This window comes from Symphalangus syndactylus, chromosome 19, assembly GCF_028878055.3.
Source record: "Symphalangus syndactylus isolate Jambi chromosome 19, NHGRI_mSymSyn1-v2.1_pri, whole genome shotgun sequence".
In the NCBI taxonomy this organism is placed as follows: domain Eukaryota; kingdom Metazoa; phylum Chordata; class Mammalia; order Primates; family Hylobatidae; genus Symphalangus; species Symphalangus syndactylus.
In genome coordinates, this window is record NC_072434.2 from 60,661,213 (window position 1) to 60,676,919 (window position 15,707).

At 36.1% G+C, this 15,707-nt stretch overlaps 1 protein-coding gene across 2 annotated transcripts in view; it reads left to right on the forward strand.

Annotated features, from left to right (window-relative positions):
• Positions 1-15,707, forward strand: part of KCTD3 (potassium channel tetramerization domain containing 3) — a 58,082-nt gene that overhangs the window by 9,581 nt on the left and 32,794 nt on the right. For both annotated transcript variants that reach the window (XM_055233798.2, XM_055233797.2), the window contains exons 5-9: positions 1,251-1,309; positions 1,580-1,660; positions 2,565-2,702; positions 3,450-3,540; positions 10,039-10,229. In XM_055233798.2, coding sequence (XP_055089773.1) covers positions 1,251-1,309; positions 1,580-1,660; positions 2,565-2,702; positions 3,450-3,540; positions 10,039-10,229 — 560 coding nt within the window. The remainder of the gene's footprint in view (positions 1-1,250; positions 1,310-1,579; positions 1,661-2,564; positions 2,703-3,449; positions 3,541-10,038; positions 10,230-15,707) is intronic.

A 15,707-nucleotide genomic window follows, 5' to 3' on the forward strand; every position in this document is an offset into this window, starting at 1 on the left:
TTTTAGTCATGATGGTCTCCATCTCCTCACCTCGTAATCCACCCACCTCGGCATCCCAAAGTGCTGGGATTACAGGCGTGAGCCACTGCCCCCAGACACAAAGTTTTAAGCATTTTTAATGTTAAACTAGTCATAACCAGTTTCACAAATAAAAACAATTTAACATGGTAATTGTATATATTTATCAAGGCTGGGGAATATTTTTAAAATAAGGACAAATCACAACTGAAACCTAAAATGAATTATTAGTATTATAAATTCTGGGCCGGGCGCGGTGGCTCAAGCCTGTAATCCCAGCACTTTGGGAGGCCGAGGCGGGCGGATCACGAGGTCAGGAGATCGAGACCATCCTGGTTAACACGGTGAAACCCTGTCTCTACTAAAAATACAAAAAATTAGCCAGGCGTGTTGGCGGGCGCCTGTAGTCCCAGCTCCTCGGGAGGCTGAGGCAGGAGAATGGCCTGAACCCGGGAGGCGGAGCTTGCAGTGAGCCGAGATCGCGCCACTGCACTCCAGCCTGGGTGACACAGCAAGACTCCGTCTCAAAAAAAAAAAATAAATAAATAAATAAATAAATAAATTCTGAATCTTCCATTTTTTAAAAATTTTATTTCATGTTAGTTAACTTTACTACTATGAAGTTGCATCATTTCATCTGGATAACATAGCCCTTCCCAAGACTAGTCTTTTTTTTTTTTTTCTATTTTATTTGTTCAACAAATATTTATTACATAACTATTTTATAGAAGCACTATGCTAGGCACTGTGAGGTATACAAACGTAGATCAGAAATAGATCATGCTCGCAGGGAATTTATAGTGTAATTGGGGAGATTAAGATAGATATGTATAGAAATAATTACGATAAAAAGTTAAAAGCAACCAATGCCATAAAAGAACGGTTTCCATTCTATCATTTGCCTTCTGGACAATTTATTTGTACTAGCCTGATAGAGCCCTAATCTCTCCTTTAGTGACTCAATTCATATATATATATTCTGTTATCTACTTAAAAACCATTCATATATATATATGGTTTTTAAGTAGATAACAGAATATTTTTGTTCACATGCAGTTTTTATTTAGACTTTTTAATGATTAAGGATAACAGAAATAAAGAATATTAGGAGGAAAATAATTTTTAAAGCCTTATGACTACATACATGAAGAACCTAGAATTTTTTCCTTTCACTTCAGATGATAATACAGGTTTCCAGTGTTAGAGAATTTACATCATTTGTTTCTTTGTAGGGGAGTGAGTATTAATGTTCTCAGGCATGAAGCAGAATTTTACGGGATCACTCCATTAGGTATGTGCTCTTTTAATATTTGGTGTTTATGATTTGACTCATATGAAAGTTGCCCTAAATGAAATGTGTTTATATCAGGTCCTAATTTTTGATGGACTTGTTCAGTGGTTAGTTTTTGTGGATTTTCATAGTAAAAAGATGTTGTCAACTCTGACTTAATTAAAATTTTCCTTTTCTTTCCTTATCCTCTTGAACTAGAGAAAATAAAAATGGAGTACTGTTTTTCTGTTTGCATGTACTCTTGACAAGTTTGCTTTGAAATGTTTTTAGTAAGAAGGCTTCTCTTATGTGAAGAATTGGAGCGTTCCTCTTGTGGCAGTGTCCTTTTTCATGGTTACTTGCCCCCACCAGGTATTTTCACTTTATTTAATCTTTTAAAAAAATTCCTTGTATCATTAGTACAAGCATATGAATAGGAAAAACTGTTCCTTGATTATTGAGTTTTTTGTCTATAAATCTGTTAGAAATGGTAAGAACTTTTGATTTTTATAGAAATTAAGTCACATTATATATTGGAGCAGGGGTTTGGCAAACTTTTTCTGTAAAGAGCCAGATAGATTTTGTGAGCCAGAGGATCTCTGACAGCCACTTAACTCTGCTGTGTATACTACATGAAGACTAGGTTTAACTGTAACCACTACAACTTTATTTACATAAATAGCATTGATTGGGCTGGATTTTCCATGGCCCATAGTTTGCTGACCCCTATGTTAGAGCACTGGTTGTCAAACTGTTTTTTCGCAAAATTAAGGAATTCTGCAGAGATAAGTCAGTGTCACCTCAGCCCCACTTTAGTTAGAAGAGCCTGCTTTTACCTGTGTTATAATGGACTTCTGAGCAAGATTTCATTTTAAAAAATGCTTCCCTGTCAAATAAAAAAATGTTTGAAAGTATGGGGAAATTCAGTTCTAAAGCAGTTAAATTATTACATAGTGCCTAACACATAATACCTGTACCATAATCGTAAAGAGTGGCTGACAGACTGAATTAATTACCCATTAATTCAGTAACCTAAAGCTTATTTATTGTAAACAGTGACAATACCAGAAATCTGTTGACAGAATTTTGTCTTTGTTTTTTTCATTTTCATTTCATTTTTTAATTGTAATTAAATTATTTGCAATAATTTGCTACATTGGAAGATGTATTTCGGCTTTAATGAAACTCACATTTTTGTTTCTTTGTTACAATGTGATATTTTTAATTTTTGAAAGGTGAACTTAGGAATGTATTTGTTTTCTTCTTCTCTTTATAGGTATTCCTAGTCGTAAGATAAACAACACAGTCAGATCTGCTGATTCTAGAAATGGACTAAATTCTACAGAAAGTGAAGCCCGGGGAAATGGTACGCAGCCTGTTCTGTCTGGAACGGGAGAAGAAACTGTTAGGCTAGGTAAGCAAAGATTACAGAAATAGAAAAAGAAAATACGTATGTTTTTAGTTCTGGGTGATACTGAGTAATTACTTTTAAAGATTTTTGCCTCATCTCCTTTTTTATCCAGATTTATCATTTATATCTTGGAAAGGTCTCATTTAACACTTAATTTTTATTTAAAATGTTGCGTAAACTTCTGTCTTCTCTGAATCTTTAGAACAGGGTTGACAAAATTTATCTGGTAAGAGCTGGAGATTAAATATTTTAGGCTTTGTGGGCCACATGTTCTCTGTCAGACCTACTCAACTTTGCCATTGTAGCGTGAACACTAATGGACAATATGTAAACAAGTAAGCATCAAAACTTTTTTTTTTAGACTGAGTCTCGCTCTGTCGCCCAGGCTGGAGTGCAGTGGTGCCATCTTGGCTTACTGCAAGCTCCACTTCCTGGGTTTACGCCATTCTCCTGCCTCAGCCTCCTGAGTAGCTGGGACTACAGGCGGCTGCCACCACGCCCCACTGCTTTTTTGTATTTTTAGTAGAGACGAGGTTTCACCCTGTTAGCCAGGATGATCTCGATCTCCTGACCTCGTGATCCGCCCACCTCTGCCTCCCAAAGTGCTGGGATTACAGGCGTGAGCCACCGTGCCCAGCCCTTAACAAAACTATTAACCAAAACAGGCAGAAGGCTGAAATTGGCCTGGGGGCTGTAATTTGCCAACCCCCAGTTTAGAATGTAAAATATTTCTTTTTCCAAAATCAACAGGATTTCCTGTGGATCCACGAAAGGTGCTAATAGTAGCTGGCCATCACAACTGGATTGTAGCTGCATATGCCCATTTTGCTGTGTGTTACAGGTAGTGTATAATTAATAATGCTTTGCTTTTATAGGTGGTAGTTTTAAAATTAATTGTGATTTTATATTTTTAGATTGAAAAGCTATTTTTTGTTTAGTCATCAAGTTTTTTCCCTGCATATTTTACCCACGTCTGTATCATCTGATTAAGATTTAGTTTACTTTTATTTTTGCAGCTAATTTGGTAAATATTTCTGGTAGCCTTTATGTGTTGTAAACATTTCGCAGACAAGTGTGAACTGTCATGTAACTGAGATATCTTGATGTATTATTTATTGCTTATACCTAGCTTCTGAGACTGTAGTATATAATGACGTTAGACAGGATTATTAATGTGAGCTCCCTGATGATCTATCTCTAATGATTCAGTGTTTTGTATTCTGTAGCAAGGGAGAGTACATTGGTCATAAATACTACATTTTGGGAAGTGAGGTAGTAAAGCAGGGCAGTTGTTGCACAAGTGGTATAGTTTAATGTGTAATATGTGAAACTTACAAAGAAGTAGTTTGGTTTTACTAATGCTTACATTCTCAGAGCCTGAGAAGCAATGAAGAATAGTGCAGACTGGTGATTTTTTTTTTAATTGGTAAAGTGATAGGACTCTTAGTTCAAAATCACTGTACTCATTGAGAAATGTTGATGACAGAGAATGGTGTAGAAGCACAAAAGTGGTTGGAATATACTAGCTTAAATTATTATTTCATTTAATTGCAGAAAAATCAAAGATATATAAACTATTTGTTTATCACCGTTGAGTTCGGTTAAGAAAAAATAGTCACTGTAATTTGAAAAATGTCTAAAATGTCTTCTAAAGTTTACAGATATAGTTTAAAGAATCCCAGATGTATTTTTTTTTTTAAATCTGAATTTATGAAAGGTTTAGCATGTCTGGTAAGTGCTGTTTATATCAGTAATCTCAGGTTTATATTTTCCTTGTAGTAATGATTAGGTGCAGACTTTATGTTTTAAGAGTGTTTTGGCTGGGCGCAGTGGGTCACACCTGTAATCCTAGCACTTTCGGAGGCCGAGATAGTTGGAGTTCAAGATCAGCCCAGCCAACATGGTGAAACCCCATCTCTTCTGAAAATACAAAAATTAGCCAGGTGTGGTGATGCATGCCTGTAATCCCAGCTACTCGGGAGGCTGAGGCAGGAGAATCACTTGAACCCGGGAGGTGGGGGTTGCAGTGGGCTGAGATCTCACCATTATACTCCAACCTGTGCAACAGAGCAAGACTCCATCTCAATAAATAAATAAATAATTTTTTTTTAAAAGTGTTTTGTGGATTTGTAATTTTAATTATGAAATAGCATGGAAATTATTTTTTGCATAATTTCTTTGGGGATGGTTTTGTATGAGGCAAGACTAATTTGGTAAAGGAATTTTTTTTTAGGAAGCATTGTTTTGAATTTATCATCTTATGTATTTGAATTGAGATGACTTGTAGACTTTTGTTTACATATTATGTACATATTTTTGTCAATAAGGAATTCCAGAAGAATTGTGAAATGATAAGTGATCGAAGTGTAACAGCATAACTTTCTTTTTGTTATTGTACACAATACTAAAGATTGCTCTTTTCCAGAAACACCACATTATTACGTGAAATTTAACTCACTGGGTAATAATTGTAAGCAGGATGATGGTATTACATTTTCCAGTCTTTTGCGTTTGCATTGATTACGATCTTTCTGTGCTTTCACCAAGAGTCTGACATTTCAGAGCAATATACTCATGCAAAGTGACGAAGGACGAAAATTGAGGACATATTTGGATTTCCTCACATATAGTTAAATCATTCAACACAATGGCAATAAAAAGATTTCAAAAGAAAGAAAAATATTTAAACTGTTTAAAAGTGTAATCTTTTCTACAAGTTGTTTTTCCTCAAGTTTTTGTATCAGTAAGTTACAAAACCTTTAAAAAAAAGAGTAGTACAGTGAAGACCTGTATGATGTTCTCCTAGCTTCACTAATTTTCTACATGGTTAGGTTTTATGTTTATGTCCCTTTTTCTTGCTGAGTTTATGACAGTGTTACTTCTATTAACGAAGAGTAGTTGTGTGAATTGCTGCCCCAAGGGGGGCTTATATTCCACTTTAGATCTTTAATCCTTGTGGAGTTTACTTTTTTGTATGTGGTATGAGATTTAAGGATTTATTTTCTTCTCAGTGGGTAGGTAATTATGTTCTGACAATTTATTATGTAAATCATTCTTTGTCAGTGAATCTGATAGCCCATTTTATCTTGCTTTATATGTGTGTTTGCACTTGGATCTGTTTTTCAGTTCTCTCATGTCCTTAAGACATACGTCTGTTCTCATACAATTTGAGGTGAAGTATGTTCATATTAAGTTTCAAAATCTCACAGGGCATGTCCTCTCTACTGTATTTTATTGCGGTCTTCACGTAGGAAATAACTAGACATAACTATATTCTTCACGTAGCTGTCTTAACCAGAGGGTTGGTTCACTAGGCAGCAGTAAGATGATGGAGAGGTGAAATAACAGAGCATATTCTTGTTTTATATTTTGTTTTATTTATTTTATTTATTATTATATAGTTTTTGTTTTGTTTTGTTTTTGAGATTTTGAGACAGAGTCTCGCCCTATCACCCAGGCTAGAGTGCAATGGCGTGATCTCGGGTCACTGCAACACCTGCCTCCTGGATTCAAGCAATTCTCCCACCTCAGCCTCCTGAGTAGCTGGGACTATAGGTGTGCACCACCACATCTGGCCAATTTTTGTATTTTTAGTAGAGACGGGGTTTCACCATGTTGACCAGACTGTTTTCAAACTCCTGATCTCAGGTGATTCACCTGCCTCGGCCTTCCAAAGTGCTGGGATTCCAGGCATGAGCCACTGTGCCTGGCCTTGTTCTACATATTTTAAATGTATTACTTGTATGGAAAGTTATAGAGCAAATATGTACCTTCTTTGTAATTTTTTAAAAAACAGGTAAATTCACATATCTTATTAAGAGTTAAATTCTGTAGTTGTTATAGTCATTTTTAAATATGCTGTCCTGATTCTTTTACCCTTTTTTGACATCTCTTTATTGTGTAATACCCTAATTACTATAGAGAAAAACAACTTAGAATTAATATCTCTGTAAAAGATGAGATTTTATAGTTTTTTTTTTTAAGTGAATCCAAGTTTATTAAGAAAGTAAAGGAATAAAAGAATGGCTACTCCATAGCCAGAGCAGCCCTGAGGGCTGCTTGACTGAGTATACTTACAGTTATTTCTTGATTATATACTAAACAAGGGGTGGATTATTCATGAGTGTTTCAGAAAGGAGCAGGCAATTCCCAGAACTGAATGTTCCTCCCCTTTTTAGACCATATAGGGTAACTTCCAGACATTAGATGTCATTTGTAAACTATCATGGGGCTGGTGGGAGTGTCTTTTAGCATGATAATGCATTATAATTAGCGTATAATGAGCAGTGAGGACGACCAGAGGTCACTTTTGTTGCCATCTTGGTTTCAGTTTTGGCTGGCTTCTTTACTCCGTCCTGTTTTGTCAGCGGGATCTTTGTGACCTTTACCTTGTGCTGACCTCCCTTGTTATGCTGTGACTAAGAATGCCTAACCTCCTGGGAATGCAGCCCAGCAGGTCTCAGCCTTATTTTAGTCAGTCCCCATTCAGCTCTGGTTTGAATGTCTCTGACATATTTTCCCCTTCCCCTTTACAAGGATACTCTTAATCCTAAGGGTTTCAGAGGGAGGAAGATTCATCTTCTGTAACTTCTGCAGTCTGAATAGGGATGATGATATTTCTGCCTATTAGGGTCTTCTGTATTCAGAGTAGAGGAGAGCTAAGTTAGAAACTGTCAGTATGGTGAGAACTCTGATTTCTGACAATGTGATGACTGAAAAATTAATAAGTGTTCAATTTAAGAAAGCACTGAGTAAGCTTATCTTGCATTCCTACACAAAGAGAACAACAGCAGTATATTCTACAATAACAAGGCAAAATAAGTAAAATTATCCCAAGTAAACTAAATAAGAAGGGCTTTTCATGAACTGGGAAGTTGTTGTAACCAAGCTGATATGGAGTTGGAACCAAGCTGATATGCTAGCCAATTCCAATACATGCCCACAATTAGAATACTGATCCAGATTTCTGTGTTACCCATGCCTCTTGTTTCTTCTGAACAGCAGCCACAGATCACTGCTTGGTCCACAAGGATAAGCAGGGTGAGTCCAAATTGCAGAAAAAAACTCAAAAACTACTGGTGAGACAAATCTAATAAAAAGTATACCATAGTTTTTGAAACACTTTTCCTCTTTTCAGTCTTTCATTTTTACTAAAGACAAATCATGGTAGGACTGATTTGTTTACAAAATAAACTTTAGTCTTATTATACTTGGCCTGATTATTTGTATAAAGTGCAGCAAGAATAATTAGTTCCTATATAGGCTCTTTTTAAATTGACTTTGATGGAACTTTGATCCATAAAGAATCTCAAATTAGACTTCTTAAAGCCTTGAGCCTTGCCATGGGTTTATCATTGCCTGCAAATACCTATATGAGTTGGGTAAGTTTCTTTCCTCTTGAGGTTTCATGATAACTTGGGGCTTCTGGGCCTGTCAGAAAGTGACTTTCTTTACTTACCCCAGACAGGTCAGGAACCTTGTACAGGGACCGTGTAGACAAGATATGTGGCCAGTTTTCCCAAGGGGCTTTTATCAGCTCTATGAGTCAAATTTGATTCCTTAAACAAGTCCATATCTGAAAGCATGCTGTTCCAGTCAAAGTCTTGGTAAAATAACCAGTTTCTCCAATTGTGTCCTGTTACAAAAGAAAACAGATTCTTATTGTAGTTACATACCGCCATAAGTTAAGAATACTTACAAATAGTTTCCAAATTCTGGAGAAATCAGGTAGAAAGAAATATGCTCAAAATTTTGTTTATAAGAGTATACTTTACTCAATTGTTAAAAGCTGCAAAATCTCAAAAGAAAAGTGTTCTTGACCCCAAAGTCAGCTAATTGGTGCTGCAGTCTATTTCCTTTGGGTCAGAGATCTCTCCACTATCTCATTTCATGGTTTCCCAGGAAGGTGTTACTGGAAAGGGGTCCTCATTCAGACCCCAAAAAAGAGTTCTTGGATCTCTCACAAGAAAGAATTCAGGGTGAGTCCTTAGAGTAAAGCGAAAGCAAGTTCATTAAGAAAGTAAAAGAATAACAGAATGTCAGCAAATTTTAGTGTTTATTGGGTAAGTATTTAAGTATTTTTATTTGTTTATCTTAACAAATGAATCCCATCTGGTGGCTGAAGAGGGTGGTTACAAATTACACAATGCTTAGGAAAAATTGATACATTTTTCTCTATTGCTTTGAAGTTTAAGGAAATCAGTTCTTCAAATTAATATGTTCAATTGTATATTCTTATGAATTATAGTTGTATTACTTGGCATACATATTTAAGGGAAAATGAAGTTGATGTGTTTTTATTTAGGCCCTTAGGTGACCATCATTTATGAATACCTAAGTTTGCTTTTTGCAGTCAATGTCAGGTAGTTTGCAAAAGAATGCTTCTTTTCCTTCGTCTTCTATGTTCGCTTTAGGTAAGACAAAAGAGAAATTTTATAGTTATGTTTGCATTATTTGTTTAGTTTAAAAATAGATACTTCATAGTTCAACTCATTCATTATTATGATTACATAACTGCTAAAGCTCTCAATGTATGAAGGCTGCTATACGTATAATCACAGAGAACACATTTCTTTAAAACCTAAATTCCAATAGGGCAGAAAGAATTATTAAAAACTGACAGGAATATTTATTAGAGAAATTAGGTATTAAAGAATACATTAGCTTTTACATACAGGTAATCAATAGTTCCATACAGTTTTGCATTTAGACCTTTAAAAACTAGTCTTCAGAGGATATCCTGCACCCTATCCTTTTTTATATAATAGTGCTAATGTATTGGAATGCTTGTGATACACTCATCTTAGTGTTTCTGGATAGACTGTCCATCTGAAGTACAAAAAGCAAGAGATTCAGTATGTGTCATTTCAGTTAATAAACCCTGAAAAGCTGATTAATAACTGAAAGGAATAATAATTCTGAAATCCAGATTTTTTCTGATTGTTTGTACTCACAGAAGATGACAGTATCATTTGTGTGTGTGTGTGTGTGTAGAGAGAAACATGAAAGATAAAACTATCTTTTTTTAAAGTTTTTGAAATTTTTTAAAATTTGGAGGACTTTACTAAATTATTCTTTGGGGAAATATAGAACTGTAGTCTCTTTCAAGTCGATACATGTCCTATGTATGCAAGTATACAATACCCCAAGGATAATATTGTGGCTTTATAGGTGATATAGATCAACAAAATTTTATTTGTAATAGGAAGGTGGATGGGTAACTGGTTAGTTTTTTTTGTTTTGTTTTTTGTTGTTGTTTTTTGTTTTTGGTGCATTGATGTGTATTCTCTTTGCCTCATTGCTACTGAGTCTACCTTACGTGCCTGTTCTTCCTTAACAGAATCAAAGAATCTTCAGGATGGCAGCAAGTGTTTACGAGCCCATATTTGGATTGGACTATCGAACGAGTAGCTTTAAATGCAAAGGTGGTTGGAGGGCCACATGGAGACAAAGACAAAATGGTTGCTGTTGCCTCAGAGAGTAGCATCATCTTGTGGAGTGTTCAGGATGGGGGAAGTGGAAGTGAAATTGGTAGGAAGAATCTTGTTTATGTTGCAATTTGATGATAATATTTTGAAGTTTATAAAAGAGATTGACACTGAATATGAAAATTAACCTGGACTCTCAGTTAGCTAGAGCTGTCACAGTATTTAATGTGGGAGGAATTATCTGATAATGAAGGAAAAATGATGTTTTAGAAAAGACATGGGGAACATCTTTTCACCACTTTAAGTGAAACCTGGCTGCTCTATGAGAATATTGCTTTTCCTGAATCCCACTTAGTGGTGGCTGTTTTCTCTCCACCCCTCTCAAACCACTGAACCTGAATGTGGGGTAAGCCACTTTCTTGCTCCTCATTGTTGTTGCTTCTAGACAAGACATTCCCAAACTTTTTGGTTTCAGAACCCCTTAATCCTCTTAAAAAGTTACTCAGGACCCGAAAGATTATAGGTTATTTTCTTTTTTGTTTCCTTTTTTTTTTTTTTTTTTTTTGAGACTGAGTCTTGCTCTGTCACCCAGGCTGTAGTGCAATGGCACAGTCTCAGCTCACTGCAACCTCTGCCTCCTGGGTTCAAGCAATTCTCCTGCCTCATCCTCCCGAGTAGCTGGGACTGCAGGCATGCGCCACCATGCCCAGCTAATTTTTTTGTTTTTAATAGAGATGGGGTTTCACCGTGTTAGCCAGGATGGTCTCGATCTCCTGATTTTGTGATCTGCCCACCTTGGCCTCCCAAAGTGCTGGAATTACAGGCGTGAGCCACCGTGCCTGGCCTTTCTGTAGGTTATTTTCTATCAGTACTTACTATATTAGAAATTACAATGGAAATTTTTATAAATGTTAATATAGTTATAATAATGCATTGCATAACAAGTAACATTTTTAATGAGAAATAACCACATTTTCCAAAAATGTGTGAGAAGAATGGCATTGGTTTACAGTTTTGTAAATCTCTTTTTGAACTGTGATATCTATTTCTGCATTCAATCTGCTGTGATACGTTGTTTTGATTGAAGTATATGAAGAAAACTTGATCTTACACAGATACGTAGTTGGAAAAAACTTTTTTTAGTCTTTTCAGAAAATTGTGCGTAGTCTTCTTTGATTCTTTATCAAAACTCTAAAATCGTATCAGTGAACTTTTCATATTCTGTTAAATTAAAATCCATCAGACTATTTTGTACTTTGAGTGGATCTTTTACCATACATGCTTTTATAAGATGTTAGGCATTTGGAAATTATTGGTTTGCTGAGTTATGTAGATCTTCCAAATGTTGATACCTTTCATTGTATAATATGAAAAAAAATTGCATTCATTAGTATCCCTGCTGACTACATGTTAGGGAGTTGTCACACTCACTGTGGCAGATAAAAGTTTTCCAAACTGCAGAGTTTCACTTGAAACATTGAATTTTTATCATTGGCAACAAATGACATCAGTTGTTTTCCTTTAGATAACAGGCTTACTTTGTTTATTTTTTGAGGATAGTTCTGCCAAACACCCAATTCTGAATAACTATAGTCATCTCAAGTTAAAATGGTACTTAATGAACAGAGCAGCTTGTGTAGCTCTTTGCTCCAGCATTTGTGAAGGTGCTTTTCCTTGACATAGCCGTAGTACTTAGTCACACAGAATATTAACATATATAGTTGAAATTAAGTTTTTGTCAATACAAATTTTTACTGCTTCATCAAGGACATTCTTTAGTTACTAGTGACCATTACATTCTCTGCCACAGACTTTCGGGATCATAAAAGGCCAAATCTTTAATCTTTAATTTAATCTTTAAATCTTTGATTTGGCCTTTTATGTTCTTGAAAGTCTATGGCAGAGAAAAATGCAATGGTCACTAGTGAAGTTTAGTGCCACTGTCCTGGTTTGTGCTAAGTAAGGTACCTGCTGTTTTTACCAAACATTGCTTTGCATCATCAGTGTAAATGTCAACACAGATGTTCTGGAATAAGCCATGAAATTCATATAAGTTTTCAACACTTTGACTATTTCAGCACTTCCTGTGTTTGTAGCTGTGCATTCACATAAAGGATTTTTAATGATCAGTTGGAGCTAATACCAGATGGGTACAAGTAAAACACCAGGTCTGGCTAATACCAGCTGGATACAAGTAAAATACCAGGTCCAGCCACATCTATATATTCATCTGTTTGCAAGACAAAAATACAATTCTACAGACAAGAGATTGACTCTCTGCCAACTCTTTAGATTGAAGAGTTACTGTATTATTGAAAAGTTACCATGTTATTTCTTCATGGACTTTTCATCTAGCAGGCATTCAGCATTGTCATCTGTTCAAGGCTTTATTAGTCTCTCAGCAATTGGGTGTACTTCTCTGGCCACTGTGATGTCGTAACTAACCTTTGAGATCCTTCATTAGATTTTTCATTTCTAGTTTGAAGGTCTATACCAAACAATTTCTGGATTAAATGAGTTTTTTACATCTTTATTTAAAATACTTAATTTCTTTTTCTTCTTTTCTTTCCTTTTTTTTTTTTTTCTGAAACAGTGTCTTGCTCTGTCACACAGACTGGAGTGCAGTGATGTGATCCTAGCTCACTGCATCCTCAACCTCCTCGGCTCAGGCACTCAAGCAGTCCCCCCACCTCAGCCTCCTTAGTAGCTAGAACTACAGGCAGGCACCACCATGCCTGGCTATTATTTTTTAATCACTGTATAGATGGGGTCTTACTATGTTGCCCAGTAGTTGAGGGAAAGATAGTTTTTGTTATTTTAAAATTTTTATTGGCTGAGCGTGGCAGCTGATGCCTATAATCCCAGCACTTTGGGAGGCTGAGGTGGGTGGATCATGAGGTCAGGAGTTCGAGACTAGCCTGACCAACATGGTGAAACCCCGTCTTTACTAAAAATACAAAAATTAGCCGGGTGTGGTGGCATGCACCTGTAATCCCAGCTACTCAGGAGGCTGAGGCAGGAGAATTACTTGAACCCAGGAGGCAGAGGTTGCAGTGAGCCGAGATTGAACCATTGCACTCCAGCCTGGGTGAAACAGAATGGCACTCCATCTCAAAAAAAAAAAAAATTATTTACAGTTTTGCCCAATTGTTTGAGTCTGTCCTTTTATGAGTCAAAGAATTCTGATTTGTCATATTTTTCTTTGTCAGCATCTTTAGACTTAGATGGTGCCCCTATGGCTTGAGCATGCGAGTGTTCTAATTTTCCTTTTTAAAGCCAGTGATCCATCACTAAGTGTAAGAATATATTTTTAAAAATTGTAGAACAAAAAATTTTTAATAGTTTTTGGTAAAATATAAAAATTTAGAAAACTTTCAAAACATTTTTAATACTAATATTGCACAACAACACAGCAGTATTTACTTATTTCTTGTACTTCTTTGTAGGTGCATAAAAACTTGGATTTCAAAATAATTTATTGGACAATAATGAGGTTGCAGAAATTATAGCAGATATAAACTGAAGATAGCTAATAAGAGCACACTAGAAGTATTTAGAACAAACTATGTTAATCTTGGGAAGTTTAGTTATACTCTAAACCCACCACTATAGATAATTATAGAAAAAATAAAAATATATATGCAGATTCTGTTAGCTGTCTTAATGGTGACCTCATGACATATCATGTAGCCTCTGGAAAACTCCTCTGTATACTCTTAGAGAATAAAAATTTTTTAAAGGCAAATGTTTTTTTCATGTTAACCATGAAAATAGTCTTTTCCTCTCAGACTTCTGGTAAGGGTCTTAGGTAACCATGTTTCCCAAAGCACACTTTGAAAACCGCTCTTCTAGACCATTGTCCTTTCCTTCTTTCCCAGCCTTCCTTCTCTCCCTTCTGGTTTTGGATTTCGTCTCATGCCTTCTAGACTTACACTTGACATAGCCTTCAGCTGCCCTCTGGGTTACTATCCTTCATTCCTTTGAAGTTATTAGCTCCAGTTCCCCGGTTGAATTTTTCAACTCTGCTGGGTTCTCTTCATTTGTCACTTCCCCTTTTTGTCAGATGTGGAGTCTGTCCTTATAATCACTCTTTAGCATAGAGCCTCGAGTTTATTGTGTCTCTCCATCTGTGTGGCTGATGATGGCTGGGAAAAAGAAATGTGCGTGCACATGTATACACATGCACATACACACCAATGCTGTCTCAATTCCTGACCTCTGTTCTCGAGTGGGCCTTTAAAGCTACCCAGCGATCCTACTGTATAATCCTTTTTGGTTCTCTCTGTTACTCTCCTGGATGATACTTCATACTTTTTTCTTTGTCCCTAAACTTACAACACCTCTCATTCTCATTGAGGAAATAGAGAAATCCAGGAGAAATTTTCCCTAAGTTGTTATTCGTCACATGTGCCCATCTATGTGTATCAGTTCTGATATTCTCTATTAGTTTCTTTTGTTACTGTGATTAAATTTTCTCTGCTCTTACCTAAGGCCTACTTCTCCAGTTGTATATTAGATGCTATTTCCCCTCACTCCACGATTACATTGCAATTCCCCCTCTCTCCTGAACCAATAAAAATTTCCCACTCTGTGGCATCATTTTCATCAGCATACATTCGTGAAGTAATTCAGCCTTAAAAGCAACAACAAAGACTACCCTACATTCTCTTCTAATTTCCTCCATTTTTTTTTTTTTTTTGCTTCTCTTAAAGCTAGAGTGCCTTAATCCATTTGGGCTGCTGTAACAAAAACATATTCCTGGTGGCTTCTAGATCTATACTATAAATCTGTTTGTCACAGTTCTAAAGGCTGTGAGAAGGCCGGTATCAAGGCACCCACAGAGAGAGAGTAGTTACCTCATCTTACTGTTTCCATGTCATCTTCTCTCAGACTTGCTCTAATTGTGCTTTCCCCTCAACCAATCCATAAAACTCTTGATAGTGTTACCCATGATCTCTATTCTGCTAAATCCTGTGATCAAATCCTAGTCTTTCTCTTACTAGAGCTGTCATCTGATATGTTTATATTGCTTAATTACTCCTTTCCTTTTGAAGATTTTCTTCTTTTGCCTTCTAGGACACCTTGTTGTACTGATTTTCATCCTAGTTCTGTGTTTCTTAGTTCCTTTTGATAGTTCTTCCTTATCTGCCTGACTACACAATATTGGAGTACCTCAGGGCCCAGTCCTTGGATTCCATCTTTTGTATTTATTCTGTTCGTGATCTTAAAGCCTTTGTGAATATATATGCTGATGACTTGCATGTTTATATATCTAATCTGGACCCCTTACCTGAACTGCAGAATTTTATATCTGTGTTAAGAGTCCTGAGACCAGTCCTGGATTCAGTGATTTGCTAGGAGGACTCACAGGACTCAGCATATAGAGGTACTTAGAGCTATGATTTATTACAATGAAAGCATACAAAGCAGAATCAGCAACGACAAGAGACATATGGGTCAAAGTCTAAAGGAAACCAGGAGCAAGCTTCTAAGAGTTATCTTCTAGTAGAGTCTCACAAGATGTGCTTAATTCCTACAGCAACAAATTGTGACAATACTTGTGAAATATCTGTCAGGGAAA